Source organism: Carettochelys insculpta, chromosome 9, assembly GCF_033958435.1.
Source record: "Carettochelys insculpta isolate YL-2023 chromosome 9, ASM3395843v1, whole genome shotgun sequence".
NCBI classification, from domain to species: domain Eukaryota; kingdom Metazoa; phylum Chordata; order Testudines; family Carettochelyidae; genus Carettochelys; species Carettochelys insculpta.
The window spans coordinates 16,885,094-16,909,021 of NC_134145.1; the positions used below are offsets into that span (position 1 = coordinate 16,885,094).

General features: G+C 40.6%; 1 protein-coding gene across 6 annotated transcripts in view; it reads left to right on the forward strand.

The window, feature by feature from the left end:
* Window positions 1-23,928, forward strand: part of PATJ (PATJ crumbs cell polarity complex component) — a 202,846-nt gene that overhangs the window by 114,444 nt on the left and 64,474 nt on the right. For all 6 annotated transcript variants that reach the window (XM_075002220.1, XM_075002217.1, XM_075002218.1 and 3 more), the window contains 3 exons: window positions 3,974-4,170; window positions 10,068-10,159; window positions 22,719-22,791. In XM_075002220.1, coding sequence (XP_074858321.1) covers window positions 3,974-4,170; window positions 10,068-10,159; window positions 22,719-22,791 — 362 coding nt within the window. The remainder of the gene's footprint in view (window positions 1-3,973; window positions 4,171-10,067; window positions 10,160-22,718; window positions 22,792-23,928) is intronic.

The window sequence follows — 23,928 nt, forward strand, 5'->3', positions numbered from 1 at the left end:
TCCTCGGGAGCTGGCACACTTGGGATAAACTGGGGATGCCTATGCTTTGGTTATGTCTCGGTTGCCGAGAACTGTCGGTAAAAGATATGCAAATTGTGTGTCTTTTGCTGGTGGCTCTTTTGCAAGAGGCTTTTCCGACATTTGGCCTTCTGTCGAGACATCCCTTCTTCCTCATGCAACGAGGAGTACAGGGATGTTGACAGAACGCTCCGAACCGGCAGATCTGAGAGATCGGCAGTCTGGATGCTGCCTCTGTCAACCAAACTTCTGTCAACAGAAATTTAGTCAACAGAAGCCTGCAGTCCAGGCATAGCCTTTGAGGAAAGCGTTAAAAGGAAACCATCTTGTGGTTTTAGCCCTTTTTCTGTGAATGCTATGTTCCTATGGTTAAATAAATAATTGTTTTGAAACAGTTGTTCTGAGTTCCTGCATTTAGCTAGTGATCAATTGCTCCCAAAGGAAAGTCTCTCTCTCTCAGGTGCAATTAGGCCTGCTGAGAAATCCTGGCTCGGTTCTGTAGCTCAGACTCTCAGGGGAAGAATGATGGGTTTTCACCCTAAGAGAAGAGAACAGGGGTCGAAGCTGCAGCTAGCCCTGTAACTGTGCTAGTGGAGGGTTAATTTTAGCCTGTGAATCTAGGTTGTAATTGGTGCATATTTTTATGAGTGACTGCAACCATTGGGGAAAGATCACACAAAGTACTGAGTGTCCTCAAATCACGCTGAAGCCAGTGGAAGGTGAAGGGAATTTTGCAGGATCAAACTTCATGGTGAAAGTTTCTTTTTTTTTTTTTTTCTTCTTTTTCAACTATTTTTAATCACTTTTTAAATTATCTTTCAGCTCCTCCTCCTGTTGCCCTGGAAACGTGCAGTAGCATTTAAATTGTACTACTAGCATGCCTTTTCCTGTAATAGAATAAGGCCTGCTGATGGGTTGGATAAAGGGGGCATTTGTACAGGGGCCCAGCACTTTAAAGGGGCCTGGAGCTCCTGGCCACTGCCAGTGCTCCTACAGTAGTGGTGGTGGTGGCCAAAGCTCTGGGCCCCTTTGAAATGCTGCAGCAGTGCCACTCTGCACAGAGCTGATGGCTGTTAGGTCAGCCAAGCACTGGGCTCCGAGTGGTGCGAAGGACTGATTATCCTCAGCCTCACCCCTTGCGCCCAAGGTTCTGCCCCTTCTGGGGCATGAAGTGGGTCCCTCCCTACACCTCATCCCTAGGCCTGCAGTAGGCATCAAACTCAGAGTAGAACAGTAACGGCTAATACTTGATCTAGCCCAAGTGCTGACTCAGAGATAGTTACATACATATTCTTCCTCTTTACTCCTTTTTTTAAATGCGTTGGTCTCATTCATCTCTCGATTCTGAGAGGTGAAATCTAATCACAGTTAAGTACTTCAATTTGCTTTCTTACTGCCTGCACCATTGCAGTGTTGGCATTAGGTGATGTTTAAAAATGGCTTTAAAAATAGCTCTGAGTCTGGAACAGAATGGCACAGAGCAATGAGAAGCATGAGATTTCTCTTTCTACAGAAAAAAATTGTAGAAGCCCATATGCTAGTCTGAGAGAATGTAACTCATGTTTTTCCCGTTGGGAAAATGTGAATAGAAAATGTTCTCTCAAACATATTCAATTATGTAAATCTTGCACTGCAGTCCAACTAACTTCTAAAAACATTAAAAATTGCTTTGTAATATTCCATCGAGCTGAATGGAAACTTTTTTTTTCTTAAGAAAAAGGAGTGCCATAATGGAGGCTCAAATTAAGTGTATACCCCACGTTTTTTAAAAATAGAGGATAAAAAGAATGCTGAGCAGAGTTAAAGAGGTTGAGAGAGGCATAATGGCATCATTTAAAAACTGGAATCCTACTGAGGAAAGTAGAAAGGTGCCTAACTTATGGAAAGTCAAGCATAAAAGCATAAGTATAGCCAGACCAAAAAGAAATTAAAAGCAACGAGCAAAAGTCTCAAAAACTAGCAGCAAAAAATAAATACATCAAAACCTGCGTCAATAAGGCAACTGAACAATCCAGCTGCTACAAGAACACTCCAAGGAAAACAAGGCCATTATGGAGAACCTAAATGAATTATTTTTATTGGTCTTCATTGCAGAGGATGCAAGGAAAATTCTCTCACTTAAACTGTTCTTTTTAGGTATCAGGTCTGAGGACCTGTGTCCTCTATTCATCTCAGTCCAAGGTTTTGGAACAAATTGATAAATTAAACAGAAACAAATCACCACAACCAGATATACAGAACTACTTAACTGTTGTATGTTGTCTATCACTTAAATCAGCCTCTCTAGTTATCTTCTAGTAACCTTATAATGTGACGCTAATTTTTTTAAAAGGCTCAAGAAGTAATCCTGTCAATGACAGGCTGATAAGCCTAACTCCCAGGCAACTTCTTAACCGGACAAATTGGTTGAAATCATAGCAAAGAGCAGAATTGTCAGGCACATAGGTAAACAGTTTGTTGGGAGGGAATTTAACATCATTTTCATAAAGGGTAATTGTGACTCACCAATTTATTACAATTTTGGGGAGGGTCAACAAACATATGGACAAAGTGAATCCAGTGGATATATTGTACTTGAACTTTCAGAAGGGCTTGGACAAGATCCTTCACCAAAACATCTTAAGGAAACTAAGCAGTCATGGGCTAAGAGTAAAGGTTCTCTCATGGATCAGTAGCTGTTTAAAAGACACAAAAGAAAGGATAGACATGAATTGTCCATTTTCATACTGGAGAAATGGAAATAGTGTCCCCCAGAGATCTATACTGGGACGGTTCTGTTTTTTCATACTCACAAATAATATGGAAAAAGGGTAAACAGTGAGGGGGCAAAGTCTGCAGACCATATTCAATTATTCAAGGTAGTTAAGTCCAAAGCAGACTGTGAAGAGTTACAAAAGGTCTCATAACATATGTGATTGGGCATATGAAATGGAGTGTCAGTAAATGCAAAGTAGTGTGTAATGGAAAATCATAAACTCAACTAGAGACACAAAATGATGGGATCTAAATGAGCTGTTTCCAATCAAGAAAGAGATCTTGGAATGATTCTGGTAAGTTCTTTGAAAATCTTGTCTCAATGTGCAGCAACAGTCAAAAGAGCTAACAGTGTTAGGAACCATTAAAAAAGGGATAGGTAATAGGACAGTAAATAACATAATGCCACCATGTAAATCCATGGTATATGCACACTCTTCAAAAAGTGTGTGCAGTTCTGGTGACTCCTTCTGGGGTGGGGGAGAGATTAGAAATGGGAAAAGTTACAGAGAAGGGCAACCACAATGATATAAGGGTATAAAACAGGAAATCTGAAAGACTGGCACTTCTCAGCTTGGAAAAGAGACAGCTGCAGTGGGATTTCATAGAGATCTTTCGAATCATGACTAATGTGGAGAAAGTGAATAAGGAAGTGTTAATTATCTGAGAACTATGGGTCACCCAATGAAATTAATAGCCGGCAGGTTTAAAACAAACAGAAGTACTTCTTCACACAGTGCACGGTCAGCCTGTGGAACTTTTTGCTAGCAGCTGTGAAGGTCAAAACCATAACTGGGTTTTAAAGAAAATTGGGTTAATGGAAGATGCATCCATCAATGACTATTAGCCAAAATTGTCACTGAGGCAACCTCACGCTCTGGGTATCTCTAAACCTCTGACTGCTTGATGCTGGGACTTGACAATAGAGTATAAGAATAATTTGATACTTGCACTGGTCCATTCACTTTCCTTTGAAGCAGCTGACATTGGCCACTGTTGAAAGACAGGATGTTGGGCAAGATGGATCACTGGCTTGGCTCTGTATGGCCATTCGTATGTTATTGTTTATGCTGGGAAAACCTCAAATGTCAGAAACTAAATATGTTAGTGATGCTGAGAATCTGATAACACGTAGCATATTTCTGTATGTTCACATTCAGCTGCATATAATTTTATTTTGCATTTATTTTATTTTTTGTAGAGAAAATCAGGCAAAGATATGCAGATCTGCCAGGAGAGTTGCACATTATTGAGCTTGAGAAAGATAAGAATGGGCTTGGACTCAGCCTTGCTGGAAACAAAGACAGGTCTCGGATGAGCATTTTTATAGTTGGCATCAATCCAGATGGACCTGCAGGAAAAGATGGACGAATGCACATTGGTGATGAACTTTTAGAGGTAAGAGATTCATTTGGCTATATAGTAGGGTTGTTGTCAGGAGAGGTAGGGAAGCCTGTTAACTTAGTAATTATGTACAAAATAAAGATTTGGCACCAATTTGTGGATTTGTGGTGCCTTAAACTGACTGAGTAGAAAGAAACACAAGAAGGCATTAAAATGAAAGCAAAATTGTTAACATTTCCTATGCATATGACACAATGCTGTTGGCTGATTCAGAAGAAGATCTGATGAAGTTAGTGGTAGCTTTATGTGAATACAACAAAGAACGTAGACAAGACAAAAATGTATGATGGTATCCAATGATCCTGTGGTATTCCACTGTACAACATAGTTATACAGTCAGTCCTTGATATAAGTTGCTCTTATGTAAGTTGTTTCATATTTACAACATTGAAACTTTGAGGAACACAATGTAAAAATTCCTCACACGTAAGTTGTTATGTTGTTTAGAAAATGGAAAATTAGCATACCCTCCCAGCATCCTCTGCAACTCTCCTCTGTCTCATACTGTTTTTAAATGTATTTTGCATTAGGATCATTTCATTAAATGTTGCTTAAAATGCTTTAAATGTGTGGTACATTAGAATTTAAATGGTCACATAGCAAAATTTATGCTCTTACAGTTGCTATCCCCCTCTATTTACGCTTTTTCTTACATGGGAAGATTCCTCAATATATGTTGCTTTAAATTGCAACTCTGTGGTCCCTATTCCTTTCAAGAACCTCCTGTAAATCAAAGAAATTATTTGAAAAATTGTTACCTGAGAAATTATGGCTTCTTAGGCAGCATTACAGAATATTTATGATGAGATATTGAGGTCAGCACCAGAATAGCAAGAGTGATAGCTATTGTGGAAGACAAAACATCAAATGAGAAAGGGACATAAATGCTGCCTCTTTAAAAACTTTTATATATAGCCTTTGTTAAATTATGGCAGTGAAGCAGGGACTTTCAAACAATAATAGAAAATTGCAATCCTTCAAATTATGGTATTATAGAAGAATTCTGAAAATATCATGGAAGCAATGAAAAGGTTATTAGAGATCAGCAAAACTTAGAGATCTCAGGAAAAGAACGTTTTGATTTTTGGAGCACATTTTAGGAGGTTCAGTGGCTATGTGTGTTATGGGCGCAGGATGGGAAAGTTGATGGCAGATGAATTTGGGCAGCGGGGTGGGAGGGAAGTCTTGGATTTAGGATGTGGTATGCTGTGTGGATCAAAATTAGCCCACAAAGAGGTTAGCAAAGGACCACGCAGAATGGGCTACCATAGTTATAATCTCCCAGTGGTGCAGATGTCACAGAAGAGGATGATCTTGTCCATTGATAAATGTGTTTTCAGTGAGGGGGAAAAATTACATATCTACTTGCCTATGAAAAGTGAAAACATACTCTACACCGACATCAGAATATTCACAAACTATGACGACATAGGGACTACTGAAAAGGGGGTGAGGGAATAGCAAATCTAGCATATATTGCTTTGCAGGAAAATTTATAGTTTACGTAAAACTAAGATGAGCTTTGTCATTTGCAGTTTTCAGGGTTACCTTGCTTTACAACAGATAAGAAAATACAATTTTGCCTTGTGATCCATTTTAATCCATTGTTAGAAGTTAAACCATTGTCCCTTTATTTTTATTTATCTGCTTATTTTTGGTGACATCTGGTGCAAATTAACCCTCTGAGCAAGTGGTCATATCAGCAAATGAAGCATTTCAGCTTCCCTCTTCCTCCACTCCATTTCATTTTCCAGTATGGGACTTATTTCAAACCATTCAGCCTGTTATTTGACTATCGCAAAGTGGCACTTATTGCAGAGGGTCTTTTTCTTTTCCTGCAGTGGTTCCCACATCATGACTGTATCACAAGTTTGAAAAATCATTTATCCTTGTGGTTGTTTCTCCTTAAGAAGCTTTCATTGAAGAGTAGGTGTGTGCTGACCTACTGGACTCAGTGGGAGGTGATGTTAGTTAGATCTTTCAGCAATTCTTTCTCTTGTTTGAGTAGCAGGTATAGTCTTTCATTTCTTAACCTGAAAGGAAGTCTGTCCATCTGGAGATGCCTGGAAAACACCTATCATTTGTCATTATATAGGTTTTCAATAACCATGTGATGTAGAAGGCTTCTTGTGAAATGAAGTATCACTATACAAAATGTAATCTCTGTTAGGGTGATAAATTGTGTTTAAGTTTCTGTCTCTTTCTCAAATAATAAGCAGGCAAATTGCCCTTTCCTGCAAATTTCTGTTGGTCCAGGCTTCAGTGACTGTAGCATTATAGGGTTAGAAGGGAACACAAGGTTCATCTGTCTAGCCTATCACTTGATGAGGTGCAGTGTTTGTTGTGTTAAACTTTCAAATGGCCACTACATTTTACAGAGCTATTGAAAGACAATTTGCCATGTTTTCTGAATCTGAAGTCCTAAAGAAAACATAAAACCTGAGGCTTTGCTTCATACAGTCTGGTATCCTACCCAGACCTGTATTCTCTATTAACTCTCAACTCAAGGAAAATGTCTGCTGATATCATTGTGTTTGTAGTTCAGGGAAACAACTGGTTTCTATTAGTGATTCTGGCACAGACTTTTGGAGTGGTGTTTTTTATTTCTACCAGCTTCTTGGTACCTCAGTTTCTGCATCTCTAAAATGGGAGTAATATTTCCCTGCCATGCAAGACTGATGTAAAGCTAAAATCATTACTGCTTGTGAAGAGCTTTGACCTACTCCAATGAAGAAATGGACACTAAAATGTAAAAATGAGTGATGAAATTGCAAGTTATTGTTTGTTTATTATGGGAATTGTGTTTCAGCAGGAATGTAGATTCTGAATTTACTAAGAATTAATATTGGGCATATACCAGCCAAACAAAATGGACCCACAAATAGAGTAGGTGTTTTGCTGCCCAGAGATCATTGATCAGATAGTTTTGGATGCTAGCTCAGTGAACCTTGAAGGGCATTGACACTGGTATCTTACACAGATAGGGGGTGCCTCTGAGTTTTTCTTCTGCCTCCTAAGTTACTCCCAGCATCATATAGTCTTTCCAACAATCATATATATCTTCCTAACTGCTATCCTTGAGAGATGGGCCATGTGACATCTCTGGTGAATGCTATAAACATCTATTTGTAAATGTTACTTAGCTGATTGTGGAGGGTTTAAGATTTGGATATGTGCTTTATAGTTCCAAGTTGCAAAAGAACTCAGTGTTGGCCTAACTCTGCTCCCAGTGAATTGATTGGTAGAACTTACAGTTCCTACGGAGGAAGAACAGTAGACCAGGGCTCACCATTTCTGGAAGTTCTATCCTATAACTGAGCAAACCATGTTCACAGGACTGTTACAAAAATGCCAGCTTTGTTTTCCTTTAGGATCAAATCAAGCTCACCTCACTAGCGGTGAAAATTTACCATGTGATTACTTGGCTTACATGAAATGATTTGGTGGTCTCATTTTAATTCCAAGTGGGCAGAGGTCCACTGCACCAAAACATATAGAATTGTAAAAGAAGTGGATGGTAAATTAGTCCTTTGACATTCATGTGAGCTGTGAATTTTTCAGACCAAGTGGTAGATAAAGCCAAGTAAAGCTTTTAAACAGCTCATTTTTTAAATAAACGTGCCCCCCCCATTAGGATAGCATTATCAGGGTAATCTTATCAGCTGTTTCAGCAACAAGCAGAAAAGTTGGAAGGGTTTCGAGTCTTCATGTAGCAAGATACAAATTGATCACTCTTTGGGGTTAGATGTCATGCCCCTTCAATCAATGGAGTAGTGTTATGTAGTTCACTGGGTATACTTTTATCTACCTATGTTAGATGCACACACAACCCAAAATTTAAAGAACATTAAGATTGCCTGGTCAAATGGTCAAAAGTTGGAAAATTCTATAATTAAAGTTCCAAGTAGAATCTTCATTTCATTCTCACGGTGTGTGTGTGTTATATGAGCTTCAATTGCATGTTCATGTTTTTCCCAGGGGAACCATGTCTGTGTTCATGCTGTGCACTGAATGCTCAATTAATGTTCAGTGTGTGCTCTCTGCCTTATTTATTCCATACTATTTATACCTCCTCTAAAAATATGGTTACCAGTTTAAGCGCTGTAGTCCGGCACTCTATGGTCCAGCAATACCTGTGGTCCAGTATGATGTTAGTTACCTGGATGATGACTTATCGTGAGTGTGGCCATATTTCCCATGATCCCATAAAGTATGTTTGCAGCCACCAGTTCTGGCTGTCTTTCTTTAAAAAAAAAAAATTAATATAGATAGTGTCTGTGAAGAATAAGTACGTGAGTGTTGAAAACCTCAAGGGAAATATATTACTTTGACTACAGTTTTCATTTTTGGTATAATTAAAGTAATTACATCTTACAGGCCTAACTCCAGCTAATTAAATTTTGGACTCTAATAAATTTACAAAGTAGGCTTAATTTAGCCAGTGTAAAAAATATAAATTCTAATCTAAGTAAGCAATTGTTATGAATATTGGTGCCAAGTCAACTAAATCCAAACTATTTGTAAAACAGATAGACTATTCATAGTGGATAATTTCTTTTAAATTGAGAGGAAAAATAAGACAAATTTATCACACGTTTAATAATCTGCTAATTTAAACTTTGTCTCTATATAAGTATCCTGCTTTTCCAAATTTCTTAACTTTTCCATTGAATAATGCAATGTGTTAATCATATTACAATATGTTAATCATTTTACAGCTCTCTTGGAATACTTTGAGCTTTGCAATATTAGCTCAATATAATCTAAAGAGCAGGGATGGGCAACCCTGACTAGTGCATGGACCACGAGCGGCCCTCCCACACTTCAGTGAACCACAGCAACCCATGGCCCAGTCGGGCTCCACCTTTGGCCCTGCCAGCCCACCCCGGCTGCTCCCCTCCTCCATGTGCCCCTCATGCACTGAGGCACCAGAACCCCATACTTACCTGCTCCTCCTTCTCCCTTATAGTGCTTACAGGTTGTACAAATCACCTGATTTGTGCTCTGTTTTGACTCCTCCCCCTCATTTCCAGAGCTGGAATGCCATCGATCAGCTGTGCTCAGCATTCCAGCTCTGAAAGGGGAGGAGCAGAGACAGAGAACAAATCAAGCAATTTGCAGTGTCAAAAGCCCTCGTAGGGAGAGGGAGGCATGGGAAATGTGAGGCTCTGGTGCATGAGAAGCACGTGTGTGGGTGGGGGAGCCAAGGGCTCTCATGGGTCACAGGTTGTCCACCGCTGCTATAGACAGATTTTAAAATAGGAAAGACTGACTAAAGTGTTGAATGTTAATGTCATGTTTATCAACGTAAAAGCTGAAGCTTCATGGTATATTTTGAAATTATGCTGGAAAAACAGGGTAATCAAATGAATTCAATATCCATTTTTTCCATAAAGGAAATTGTAGGATAGCTAATATTATAAACTATTACCTCTACAGTCAGTATGCCATCCTGCCCTCCTCCTGCAGGATGGCCTTAATGGTGAACGATGGCCTTGACGGTCCAAATAAAAATTGAATTTCAAGTGAGCACACTGACAGAGGTTAGCATTTTTTTACTTGCTCCAGTGTGCTTTTTTCATACTGTATCATAATACAGTGCATTTGTGTTTGAAACCTCTTCCGGCATGCTGATATTTCTTACTAAAATGGAAAAAACTGTATTGCGCATGTTTCTACACCCATTTTTGTGATCTTCATAGGCAATGGGATTTATATTTCATGTGCCCCTCATTTTCTCTTTATCGCTTGATTGTCCTGTTACCCTGTTGTCATCTTCGAAGTGGTGGATTACACACTATAAATGAGTACAAAACTATATCTATTTAGCTTCAGTTTTAATTAAATACATTTGTACATGAACCAGTTTTTGTCCCTGTTCTTTTTAACAGATAAACAATCAGATATTGTATGGAAGAAGCCACCAAAATGCTTCTGCAATAATTAAGACCGCTCCACCAAGGGTCAAGTTGGTTTTCATACGGTAAGATCAGTTCTCTTCAAAACATCTACTAGTCGTTGAGCCTGTACATTAATAACCTCATTTTCAGAGATGTTAAACCCCTTGAATTTCCTTTGAAATAAGATCATCTTTTTCCTTCACCATCGTTCTCCACATAGTTGAAGAGTTCTCGATAATGTTTTTTAAAATATCTCTCCAAGGATAACTGATGGCCTGCTTGCCCTCTGGTGAACAGCTGACACAGATGCTTAGTGATAGTTTACATGGTACACCAGGTATTCTCTCCTTATCTTTCTTAGGCCGTGTCTACACTAGCCCCAAACTTCGAAATGGCCATGCAAATGGCCATTTTGAAGTTTACTAATGAAGTGCTGAAATACATATTCAGTGCCTCATTAGCAAGCGGGCAGCCGTGGCGCTTCGAAATTGACGCGGCTCGCCACCGTGCGGCTTATCCAGACGGGGCTCCTTTTTGAAAGGACCCTGGCTACTTTGAAGTCCCCTTATTCCTATGAGCAGATGGGAATAAGGGGACTTCAAAGTAGGCGGGGCCCTTTCGAAAAGGAGCCTTGTCTGGATGAGCCATGCGACGGCAAGCCGCGTCAATTTCAAAGCGCCGCAGCAGCCCGCATGCTAATGAGGCGCTGAATATGTATTTCAGCGCTTCATTAGTAAACTTCGAAATGGCCATTTGCATGGCCATTTTGAAGTTTGGGGCTAGTGTAGACATAGCCTTAGACTTATTGTTAAAAGGTTTTAGTTGTCTCCTCCTAGGCATGGGAAATCCTGAGATACATGCAGGCATGTGTTTAATTATTATGTAGCTTCACGTTCAGAGGTAGTAGTGAGGTACCTAAATAAAATTAGTAGCACATATCAGGCTTAGTCTTAGAGTTAATGAAAACAAAGCATCTTATTTATGATGCTAAGAACAACTGTAATCTAATGTGAAACTGGAAGCATTAAAGAAATAGTCTTATACAAAGAAACTGCTCATCTTGCCAGGTCTGTGTAACTCTATCTTGAGCCTCTTGATTTATTTACAAATAGACACTTGCTGTGCCAGGACCTGTTGGTATGTCTGGTGTCACCTCTCAACACCTCTCTCTTCGTGGCTGAGTTACTGGGATGGCCTTGGGAGTTGGTCACTTTCTCAGAGAAATTTTGAGCTCACCAAAGCTTTTGGAGCTAGGGACACCAAGCGTAGGTCTCTGCAGGTTTCCGTCTCAAACTCTGCTAGTCCTCTTTTAAGTGAGGCCACTTCTCTCCAGTGTGACCCTCTGATTCCCTGTTCCCTCTGACTGCCTGTCACCATTCCCAGATCTTCTTTCTCAAGATCCCTTCTCCAAATGTTGCCCTGACCAACTCTCCAAGAGGCTGCAAACCCCCTGTCTTCACCAGCCTCAGCAGTTCCTTTGTGGAAGCCTGAGAGGTGTGGGGCGCATATCACACCTATTAGGGCTATGGTTTCAAGCTGTCTGCAAACTCGGACATCATTGCATTGCTCATGTTGTCATACTTTCCTCAACAGTCATCACGTTTAGATACTTTTTTTTAAAAAATGGGTTCTAAGAATCTGATGTTTATGTTGTGTAGGCATATACCTGTATCTAACCTGCCAGGATAGGAAAGGAAATGCCCTGACAAGTTTTCTTTTCTGTTTTTATAAATCGCTCTCCATAGGCTTCTGTAGCACTCCCTATTTTGGCTTGGCCTACCACAAACCTATAGAACCCAACCAGTTCTCATTTTGTATGGTTAATTTCTAGGGGGTGTGTGTGTGTGTGTGTGTGTGTGTGTGTGTGTGTGTGCATTCACATACACCACAGGAGGGTGGGTTTGGCCACTGTGAGAAACAGACAGGGTTAAGCTGTTAGTGACAAGTTCCAACCAGCTCTCAGAAGGGTTTAGACAGCTGACCTTGGAGTTAGAAATAGAGATTTTTTTTTTCATGGACCCCAGAAAGATTCAGTCTTGAAGAGAGAGTCAGCAGGTAGGAGTGTGACATTTCTTGCTTGATGAGGGAAGTGATTTCTTAAGAGAGTAGCTTTTGGATGGGCTTACAGAGGTGGGGAAGGGCTTATTTCTAAAGTGGGATGCAGTAAATTGGACTCAAGAAGGGAACAAGGCCACCTTGGTGTTCTTTTTTATGGGGAAGGAAGTGAGAAACTGCAGTGCACCAAGGAGCATTTAATGTAAGATGGGTGTACATCTTATGTTTAGATCTGCTCAGGAACTGGCATTTCTGTCCTGCAGAAACACTTTAATTTTCAGAAGGTGTTTAGGAGGAAGAGTTTCCGAATCACATGAGTGAGAGCTGTGGGGGGTTTCACTGGAAGGGACATTTGCTAAACAAACAAACAAATACATTTTTGGAAGGACCAAGATGGAATTTTTCAGTCATTTCTGGTGGGGCTCTCCAGCTTTGTAGTCACTGAGCCCAAGGAACTGTGGAGATGTGCACGGAAACTGTCAGAAAACCAGTGAAACCTCACTGATTTCCCTCAGAAGACTGATCACAATCAACACATTCCTGTGGAACCTTTTGATTTTTGCCAAATCAACATTCTCCAACAGAAAAGTGTTCCACTGGAAAATTGCTGGTCAGAGGTACTTCTGTTCTTAGTAGGAAAAAGTGCTTTCTACCATTTTCTGGCTGTAAATGTCATAAGACACCCTAATTTCCTCCACCATGGCCCCAAGCCTAACACTTTAGGGCTGCCATTGTTATAACCTGAAGAAGGAGTACCTCTACTTATGTCATTAGAGTGAGGACTGTCTCCTGCACACAGTTCTGATTGGATACACTTTAATATTTGGAAATGATTCATTTAGGACAAAGGTACCCAGTCTAGATGTGGCTTGCCTTGTTTAATTATGCCCCCCGCCAATGGATTACATAGTCTTCTAGCCCATATATGTTTTATTCATAAATACGTATTATCATGGATGTGTAAGCACATTTGGATGTGTTCATACTTGCACATCTGTCTTTGAGGCACAGTATATACAAATATAATGGAAGATCTGTGTTAGTGCAATGAAAAATGAGTTGCTGTACTTGGCAGTACAGAGGATTCAGGGGAGATTAATGATCCTGCCTGCAGCTCCTCTGCTCCTTCCCTTAGCTATTGAAAATTAAATGTCACATACAACAACTCACTCTCCATTAGTTAATTGCATATGGAATGTGTGTCTGGTGTGAAAGCTCCTGAGGCTAAAAGCAGGGTATAAGAAACTGAACCCCAGAACTAGATGTAGTGCTGGCTGTCAGGCTGTGCCCCCCGAAGGGCAGATTCCTTGTGAAATCTGCCACACTGCATTGATCAGACTCACTTTTCCTTCAGCTTTCTGTAATTAATTAAAAATACCACCAGCTCATAATAAAAGTAGCTCACTTTCTAGAGTCCCTTTTGGATTTGAGAATTTCTAGCCTGTGTTTTGAAACACATTTAAAGAAAGTCCTCTCTAGAGACAATGGAGGTGCATGCCTAAATCTTCCTTTATTTTTTTTTTACCCAGTGTTGGTCATCTGTGAAATAATCCATCAGACTGAGAAGAGCTTCTTTTTAAAAATATCAGTTCCTCTACTACATGAATTGAATCAGAAATGCTGCAGCCATTCAGTGTGTTATTTTTACTGTCTCTTGGGCTAGAACAGTTGTCATTTTAAAAGTTGTTTTCTAAGTTGTTAACGTATGTAATATCTTAGATTTCAGTAGACCAAGCATCTTGTCACTGCTCTCTGCATTATATTATGGCAGATTGACAATCCATGTGTCTGTCTGCTTGACCTGAGCACCCTTTCAAATATTAATGGAAAGAGAGGCTCTCCTGGGGAAAGTGTTATTAGCAATCGGAGCAGCAGCTGCAATGACTAGGCAGTAAAAGATGGGAGCAATGAAAAAATAAAACAAACTCACTGGGTCTAGATATACACTTATCCTTTAAGAAAACCAAATGCATTGCAAAAGTTCGTAGTAAAATCCTGCTAAAAACTAATGTTACAGGAATGAAGTCTAGTTACACTGTATTATATGAGACACTATAAGCTACTTCATAGAAAATGCTCTGGGCCCAATCACCATCATCATAGCTCCTGAAATACTTTCCTCTCTGTCCTCATTAAAAATACCAATGCCTCTTCCCTTTCTGCTTGGTGGCTTTTCTTTTCTTCTTTGGACTGTAAACTTTTCGGTATGGGGTAGTGTCTCAGTTTAGGTACATCTGTTATTTTTTTCATGTGAGGACTCAGCCCCAAATTGTGCCAGCCCCAGAAAAGGCACCATTCAACAGAGTTGTAAAAGCTTACTTCATTTGAAAGATTTTTCTTATATCTCATCCCTGTAATATTTTAGTGAAAATACTGAAACACAGCTGACTTATGCACTGCGGTGCTAACTGTATTGGTATTGAAGAGCAACACATGCCTTCAGCCTCCCTGTGTCTTTCCTGTTTGCGTATACAACAGCTTTTTCCGTCTAAAAATGCAAGCAGGGACACTGTTAGCAAGTGCAAGCTGTGCTGATGGGTTTGCTGCTTGGAGGACTTCAGCTGTGTCTCTTACCATTAAGGATGTGGATAGGGCAGCGTGCTGCTGCATTTATTATGTTTAGAACTGGTGTTGAGCCACTTTCCCATAGCAGAGAATTTTTCTGTAAAACTTCTCTTGTTAGTTTTACGTGTCTTTGGTACAGCTCCACCTCACTTTATTATACCAGCAAGTCAAAACTAAATGACAGATGTGATCAGTGGAACAGCCAGATGAACTGGCCTGTTCTCCAGTTCCATAGATTGGTAAGCTATACAGGTTGTAAGTAAACATCCAATGTAATAAACTCAGGTAGAAGCAGCAGCAATATTTGATAGAGTTAGGCTTTCCAGGGTGGTCTCCAGCTGTGACTGTGCCTTACTGTGGAACTGGGTTATGTGAAGCCAACCCCAAATTTGCTGAGACTTTTTTACACCCCGTTCATGCTTAGCAAGAGGAACCTAATGCTGTACTTTCAACTAGCTCCCTTTTAAAGGCACTGGAGAGTCTTATCTCCCTTGCTGCAGTTGGCAATCTCAGGGCAAGCTGAGCTGCTGCTGACTTCACCAGAAGAGCCAGCCACAGAAATTAGGCATAATGGATCCCTTGGTATTGGAGTATGAGAGTGAATTGATTATAAAAGGAGATGAAGGACTGGAAGGTTTCATTGCATGGAGAGGTGGGAAAAGTACCAAAAAGTTACTTGAATAAAAGTACAGCAGCTGGGGAGCAGGGGAATGTACAAGTCGCCAGTGTGCCTCTGGAAAACTACTTGAGTTAAAGTACACTCCCACACAAGTACTTTTTGGCTACTTTTCCCACCTCTGCACATATAGACGGGGATGAGCTAGTTATGACCTTAGAAGACACATAAGGTGTCTTCTGTCTTTTTATTTCTAACAAGAAACGAATCTCAGCTCAAAAACTAAGGTACAGTCTGAAAAACTTACACTTTCTCACCCTTGGACTGCTTGTTTTTGTGAAGCTACAGACTAATGTGGCTACTCCTCAAAGGTCCTATTAATCATAGGAGACTTCCCACCCCACCTTTTTTCTTTTCTTCTTTTTTCCTCCTTACTCTTTCTTCCCGCTTCAAATATGTATACTCGTTTTTGTTCCAGAATCTGATGAACTGTGTCTGAGCCACAAAAGCTCATTACCTAAGAAATAAAACTGGTAGTCTTTAAAGTGCTACAGGACTAGTTGGCTTTTTTGTGAAGCTGCAGACTAACATGGGTACCCCCTCAAACTCTTTCTCACACCCAGATAGTGCATGGCTGCCTTTCCCTGAAACTTTTGCTGATTAGACAAATTGCTAGCATTACAATGAGGAATATAGAAGTCCCATTGTATTAGAAAAGTTTTCACGCCAATTTACAATCTTTTCCACAATAAAGTTGCTTATATGAAACTGTTTCTGGCCAAACTCCAAAACACAGGTCTTAATGCAGAGCTATTTCCCAACAGCCTCGTTAATTTTTGACATAATCTTGTAATAGCAGATGAAAAGTTCATAGATGTGTTATCATTTTTTTTAATTTAGGTTCAGCACATGTTGCTATTGCTAGGCTTTCTCCACTAACAAAACATACAGCCTGTAAACATAGTTTGTTTTAAAAGATTCAGCTGACCATTATAAAAAGAAAGTATGATCTTTCTGGGAAGAAAAGTCTCAACTCAAGCAATGTCTCAGGTTTATATTAAGTAATATTGTCTCATCTTTAGTGGTAGTGCAGTGTTGTTTTCTAGGTAATGTATGGTGGGCTTCCCTGATCCAGCACCCTCAAGATCTGGCCATTCCTGAACAAGGCAGTTTGCTGGACCAAGGAAGGTCAGACAGCTAGGGTCCCTGCCCCCAGACTTCCAGCCAGGTGGAACCTCTTCCCCTGGACTGCTAGTTGGGCTCCATTCTCATCCACCTCACCTCCTCCTCCCCATTCTGCACTGAACTGGCTCTGCTCCTGACAGCTGTCAACCTCTGCCACTGGGGCTCTCTGGTCTGGCAACAACAGTCAGGATGTTGCCAGACCAGAGAGGTTCAACCTGTATGGTAAATGGGTGTTTGTGGGTCCCAAGTATTGAGAACAATTACAGTGATCTTGGCTGTGATTTTGAAGGAGCCTAACAGAGCTTAGTGTCCAAATCCCACTGGAAATTCAGTGAGAATTAAGCTTTTTTGAAATACCCAGCCTTAGCCTCCACTAGATGCAGTTTTCCAGGAAAACTCTGAAATGTTACTTGGCAGTGATCTGGAAGAGTAGTGAAAATTTTGCTCTGATCACTATCTAAAATATTTTAATGCATTTTGTTGGGAGATTCTGTAGGATTTGATTTCCAGAATAGATCAAATATGGGCTGATGCTGAGTACTTTTTTCAGGGTTTGAAATTCTCTCATTTCCTCCATTTTTTCTTAAACTGTCTCCTAGGTTCCTCCCTCTTTTGGTACTTCAAAATCTAAACATCTCTCCATTTTGCAAGGATTTTAAACATCCCATAATTTCACACTTGTGTCCTTGTTCCAACTCTCCTCCATGGTTGTGTAGGATATTGTGTGTGTATATTGTCCAGGAAATTAAGATATTTATTCTGTTTTAAGATTGCCATGACCACAACTACTCTGCAGCACTGATTAAATATGCATTTTAAATGGTTGTCCTGATATGAACAGTTAGTTAAGCACAGATTCCCAAGAAGGGGAAAAGTAAGAGCATTCTCAATGTTGGTGCACAAAGGTCTTTCAAGCTGACTCATAATATCAAAGAGTCATTGTGGTCAGTTCTTCCAGAGGGGCAAAAACATATGTATTTTAAATTGGTTTCCTATTGGGGAGTGGAGTGACAGCGGTGATCTATGATTTATACTGGGGTTTGTGAGGAGGAGGGAAGTATGGTAACTTGCTCACACAGGCATGTGGGAGAGAGCTGGATGGGCAGGCCTTTCCAAATGTGCAGGCTTATGCAAGTCCTGCTTGCCTTGATCCTGAGTTCCTATTGCTTCAGCACTGAGGTAGTGACTGCTACTGAAGTAATTAGTCAGCATGCTTATTTCCAGCTAAAACTAAAACATGGTGTGAACTTTCCATCCTAAAGTGCTTCACATCATATACACATCAAAACCACTGAAATGCAGACACTTCTTTGAGGTGAGTTCTACAGTGTATCCTACACATGCCAATGAGGAGATTTGGAACAAAGACAGTAGTGTAAAATTATGGGATGTGTAAAATCCTTGAAAAATGGAGAGATGTTTAGTTTTTAAAGTTATATTGGCAAGACTAGTGCGGTGTATAAATTGCATGAATATTGCTTTGACCTTGAAAGAATGAAGGTCTGTCTTGATCCTGATAAGATGTGAACATGTGGTTCCAGGAAGTCCATGCACAAGTAGGTGTTGGGCGATATTTTGCATGCAGAGGTATATACACTTTTTTCTTAGTGGTAACCATAGTAACTGATCACACATATGCTGAATTTTCATTTGGAACACTGTTATTCAAACATTATGCTCAGACCATAAGCATATACTCCAACATCAAAAGATGATCATTAAATTTAATTTTAAATAAAGTCCTGTTTTAATACAGGAAATTTCTGGGAGTAGAGTGCAAAAGGCAATTAACTGTTAGCACAGTCCTTTTAAAATATGCTCTGACTCTGAATCTGCTGTGAAGCAGTCTCTGTTGAAGAAGTATTAAAGTTTTTAAATGTGTATAATCGCAAAAGGAGTAGATTACAAATTTTTAACTTTCTGCAACTCTGTTTCCTTTTCCTTTGAATTGTTATGGAAGAAAAATTATCATTTGTTTTAATATGGCATATGTTTTAAACCTGATGATGGTGTATGTAAATCCAATAAAAACTATTTTATGCAATTAAGTACAAACTTTTTCATAATCCCAATATTAAGATTTCTGTCAAGCAGCATTTTAGAATTAGAACCATGTTTCTCATGAAGGTTAAGGTGTATGCATTAATACCAGGATATTTATTTTGAATTATGAGCTGTAGTTTACTCTAGCTTTCCTGCTATTAGTGCTTAGGTAAAATTTTGTCCCTTGTGGTACAGGGAGGGGAGACACAGGAAACTATATAACTTGAATTAATATTAGGCAAAAATTGATAGGTGTCTTAGACATCTCAGATTTGCTGATTAAGTCCAATACAAGAACTGCAGTGCAATTGCATTGTGCCCATATGTAAATGAAAGCAGGAAGAAACGTCCTTGACTTGTATGCTGTACTGAAACAGAGCTACATGCTTAGGAATCCTGATGTGAAGAAGAAAAGAAAATTTGATGCTGCTCAGTACTTCAGATTTCTGGCATGACCTCCTGCATTCGTGGATTAATGACACTCATCCTTGGAGCTCAGATACTAGCATATTTTCTAAGTGATCCAAAGCTTTGAGGAGGAGAGGCCGAGAAAATGCCTAAATGTGAAAAATTGTTACGGAGCCCCCATCCTTAACAGAAATTGGCTTTTGAATATGAAGATGCATAACTTGAAGATTCTTTATGCAAAACAAGTCTTGTGGCATTTTTAAAGTTATATTCTGCTGAACCTGTATGTCCTATTTTTGTGCAGGTATCATTTTTGTATGTGAAGTTAGAGATATGAAGTGTGACCCTGGAGGGGAGGGATAGGTTGGTGGTTGTAGCACTGGCTTGTCAAACTCCTGGTTGTGAGTTTACTCCTTGAGTAGGCCATTGAGGGATCTGGCGCAAATAGATTTAAAAAAAAAATCATCAGGGATGGTGATAGATCCTGGGAACTGGACTCAATGACCTCTGAAGGTCACTTCCAGCTCTATGAGAGAGGTACATCTCCATATGTTTAATTCTAAATATGCAAATTAGGTCCATGAATGATACCTTAAGAACTTAAGGTCTCAGTTCGCAAACCAACAACCCATGAATAGTTTTATTCTTCCTGTAAAACCAAACTGTTGCTGATCCTAGAAATACACATGACTGGGCAAAACCTTCATCAAAGAATAAATGGACACAGAGCAGACATCAAGAAATGCAATACACACAAGCCTGTCAGTGAACACTTCAATGGAGACAAGTATAAGAGAGGTAGCTGTGTTAGTCTGTATCTTCAAGAACAACAAGAAGTCCTGTGGCACCTTGTAGACTAACAGATATTTTGGAGCATAAGCTTTCATGGGCAAAGACCCGCTTTATCTATTGCATCTGATGAAGTGGGTCTTTGCCCACAAAAGCTTATGCTCCAAATATCTGTTAGTTTATAAGGTGCCACAAAACTTCTTGTTGTTCGCTTCAATGGAGTGGACCATTCTGTTAAAGACCTGAGAATCTCTGTCCTGCATCACAGAGAGTTTAACAACAGATTGGACCCTGAGGCTTCTGAAGTACATATTCAAATTCAACACACTAACAGGTGGTATGAACAAGACATCAACTAAACTACCTCACACATTACAAAGACTGCTTCCCTTTCTTTGATGATCATAATTATCTCAGACAGGACAATTAACATTCCGCAACCTCTCACTCCTTTCCTTCTATCCTGTTCGATCTGACAGTTTTTATTGATTTTTTTTTTTTTTTCTTTTCGGTCCTCTGTACTCAAACTCTGTACTGGAAATTAAATTGATCTGAAGAAGTGGGTCTGTCCCACGAAAGCTCATCACTGAATAAATCATTTTGTTAATCTTTAAAGTGCTACATTTCTGCTGGTTTGTTATGTTGGAGTACAGGCTAACATGGCTATCTTTCTGTTACTATTTAGTCACTGAAATCCATCTTGATTGAATCTGGTACTTTTCCATGGTGGGGGTGGGAGAGTGAACAAAGGGTTCCCACCCTGGGGAAAAGTCTGCTTAAGGAATGGAAAGCAATCAGCTCTTTGTCTTCAGCTGACTTTTGAAATTGCCTCGCCACCCTGAGAAGATACACATGAAGAAACGTGGAAACAATAATCTGTGAAAGAGTGAAGGCAAAGAAAGCTGCTGGGCCCCTGTCAGAAACAGATAGACTTTGGCTTGAGATAAGCATAACCGTTTAGAATAACTAACAACTTTCTTAGTATATTATAACTAGCTGGTATGTTTTCTTTATTTTAATTTAGTAACTTATTTGGATCTGTCTTCACTTGCAGTCATTTAAATCTAACTTTTTATACTTAATAAAAACACTTTTATTATCAAACCCAGTGTAAATAACTGTTACCTGAGTGTCAGGAATAACCTCTATGCGTGCCTCTCTTTCACTAAAAAGGGGGGCAAAGATCTTCATGAGCTTTCTCTGCGTAAAACTTCTACACAGAACAAGATGTATTTATTTGGGGGTTTGGTCCCTTTTGGGTGGTGGTTTCCTGGGAGTTGTCAAAGGCCTTATATGCAAGTCCTCCCAGAACTCAGCTAGTCCAGTATCTGTGTTGCTCTGCTGCAGAGCAGTAACACCAACTCTGTGCCTTAGTTGGTGGCGGGGGTGACCAGAGCTTATGTTCCAATAGGAGGAGGTGGTGAGGAGCCCTAGAGTGCAGGAAGGGGGCATTAATGGTTTGATCAGCACACTGGGTGACAATCCCAAGAAAATTTCTGTGATCCACCCTGTCACAATTACGATCAATGTAGAGACAACATTTTTGAACTGCGTGGTTGTTTCACTGACGATTAAAGTAAATGAATTCACCAACCTTTTTATGTAGAATTTATCAGTTCAAATGCCTGTGATTGCATTCACCACCATCTGATCTACGTAAGGCTATTGATCTAGTGTTTTCTTTCTGCCTTAGTAATCAGAATATCTTGGATTTACATGTTTAGCGCTTTGAGGGTTAATTGAAAAGCCTCCAGCAACTAATGGAAAGAAGATCTTTTGCTTCAGACACTGGAAGGTGGTAGATCTGGGGTCAGTTCATGGAGCTACCCCAGACTACTTATGTGATGTTGGACAAGTCACATAATCTCACCCCTTCATCAGTGAAAGGGAATGATGATGCTTCTTTTTATCTGTCTTGTCTATTTAAGTGGTTCCTGCCCAAATAGCTTGCAGTCAGTGGTGGTTGAGCACCTAGCATACTGGGGACTTGATCTCATTTGAATCCTCTCTGCACTTTTGTAATATAACTAGTTTGGAACCACCTGATCCAATGTCATCTGTGGTCCAGCATCCTCAGGGACCCTGCGGGTACTCCAGGGTTGGAGCACTGGGGAAGCAGGGGATATGGCAGCAGGACCACAAAGGTTGCGGGTCCAGAGAGCCCCAGCAGCTTTGAGCCTGGAGCCCAATGGCAGAGGGGCTAGGAGTGTGAGGTGTTGGGGATCCTGGCAGCAGTGAGCCCAGCCAGAGTCAGGAGCAGGGAACATAACAACCAGCAGCAGAGGGACCAGTATTGACCTCCAGTGGTCCAATAAACACCCTGGTTTAGGACTGGTCAGGTCCCAAGGGTGCTGGACCAGGGACGTCCTACCTGTATAACTTTTTTTTAAAGCAAAATTTAAAATCTCCTTCTGTCTTCCTATATGTCAAATAATCCTTTAAAACAATATCACAACATGAGCTGCAGTCTCCTTGATTATGTCTTATGAAGGTCACAAAACTGTTACCTAATTTCATCAACCAACTTTGAAGGCTGCCCAAGATATCCTTTAGCGTGGCAACTTGACTATCTGTCCACAGTCCATGAAAACAGCTTTAGATAGTCAAAAAGTAGTCAGTTGTTTTTTTAGAAATATATAGTCATGCAAGAGGAAAAAGAGTTTTAAAATCAATATTTTAAGTATTATCTTTGACTAACTCTGCATTAATACATAATGCATATAGTATTTTGTATTAACAGATTTCTTGCCCCCTCCTTAAAATATCACTGACTTTGTTTTGGAATTTGACAGGTACATACAGCAAATGTAAACTGAAAAGAAAAAGCTACTTTACTAATAGAGGTAGTTGATACACTAACAATGCCTACATTTCTCATAGGAAGAGCCCTTTCCTGAAGAACTTTTGAAAGAACAGTTTGGTCTTTGTGTCTAAGTATACAATAAAATGATTCTGCCTTGTTTTTCTTTGATGTTTCATAGAAATGAAGATGCAGTTAACGAAATGGCTGTTACTCCTTTCCCACTTCCTTCCAGCTCCCAGTCTTCCATTGAGGTAAGATGTTATTTGATTAGGGCTTGTGGAATTAGATTAATCATATTTAGCAGAATATAAACTCCAACACCTTGTCTGAGTAATCCCTGAAAATTTATGTGCATCAGGTAGGAACTTGACCAATTGTGTGTGTTTCCCTTGCTTTTTAAAAGAAACCATTGACATGGTACTACATGACATGATATTGCCTTAGTTTCTGTGATACAGCAGGAAAATAAACCATCGAATTAAAGCCTGGTTGTCTCCTGTCCCAGTGATTTTGTGGGTGGGGTTGGGGGTTGGAAGTTTTGTGGTGTGGAGTTGTTGCTTGCAGCACACATGCACACTCCTTGTAAGTCAAAGCCAACACATCCCCCCAGGTTTTGATTCCTTCAGGGGCTTTAGGACAGAGCTGAACAAAATATGGCCTGCATGCCAGATACAGCCTGCCAAGCCACCAGGTCCAGGCCATGACCCAGTGGGAGCCTCAGGCAGGCTCTCTGCCTTCCGCGCCCCACACACCACTCAGAGTAGCTGTCTGCGGGGTCCATGTGCCCTCTGCACCGTGTATGCCCCGGGGGAGGGGACTCTGTGCACTGCCCCGACCCCAGCACAATCTGGCATTTCCCATTGTCTGGACCCTGGAAGCTGTCTGGGCCCTGCTTGCAGTGCCAGCAGTGCACAAGGAGTGTACCCCATCCCCCCCGGGTGTGCAGAGAGCACACACTGGGCAGCATGTGGGGGCATGGAAGGCCTCTAAGGGTCCCACTGGTCTGCTTGCTGGGAGCTGCCTAAGTAACTGCCTTCCAGTCCAAGCCTGCCTGTGGCACCCCAGTCCCATCCTTCTCCCAACCCTCTTTCCTCCTCCTGCACTGCTACTCCAGGTCACAACCCAAACCCTCTACACTCCCACTCCTGCACCCATACCCCTCCCAGACCCTGCACTCCCATATCCTTCTCCAAGTCACAGCTCAACCCCCTGCACCCACTCCTGCCCCACGTCACGACTTCAGACCCTGCAACGTGTCCTGCACTCCTCCAGGTCACGTCGGCCCCCTGCGCCCCCCACACACCCTCACAATCCCTTCTCTATCCAACCTCCATTCCAGACACCTCAGCTCCTCCATTAATATCATGGAGGAGTGTGGCCCTTGACCA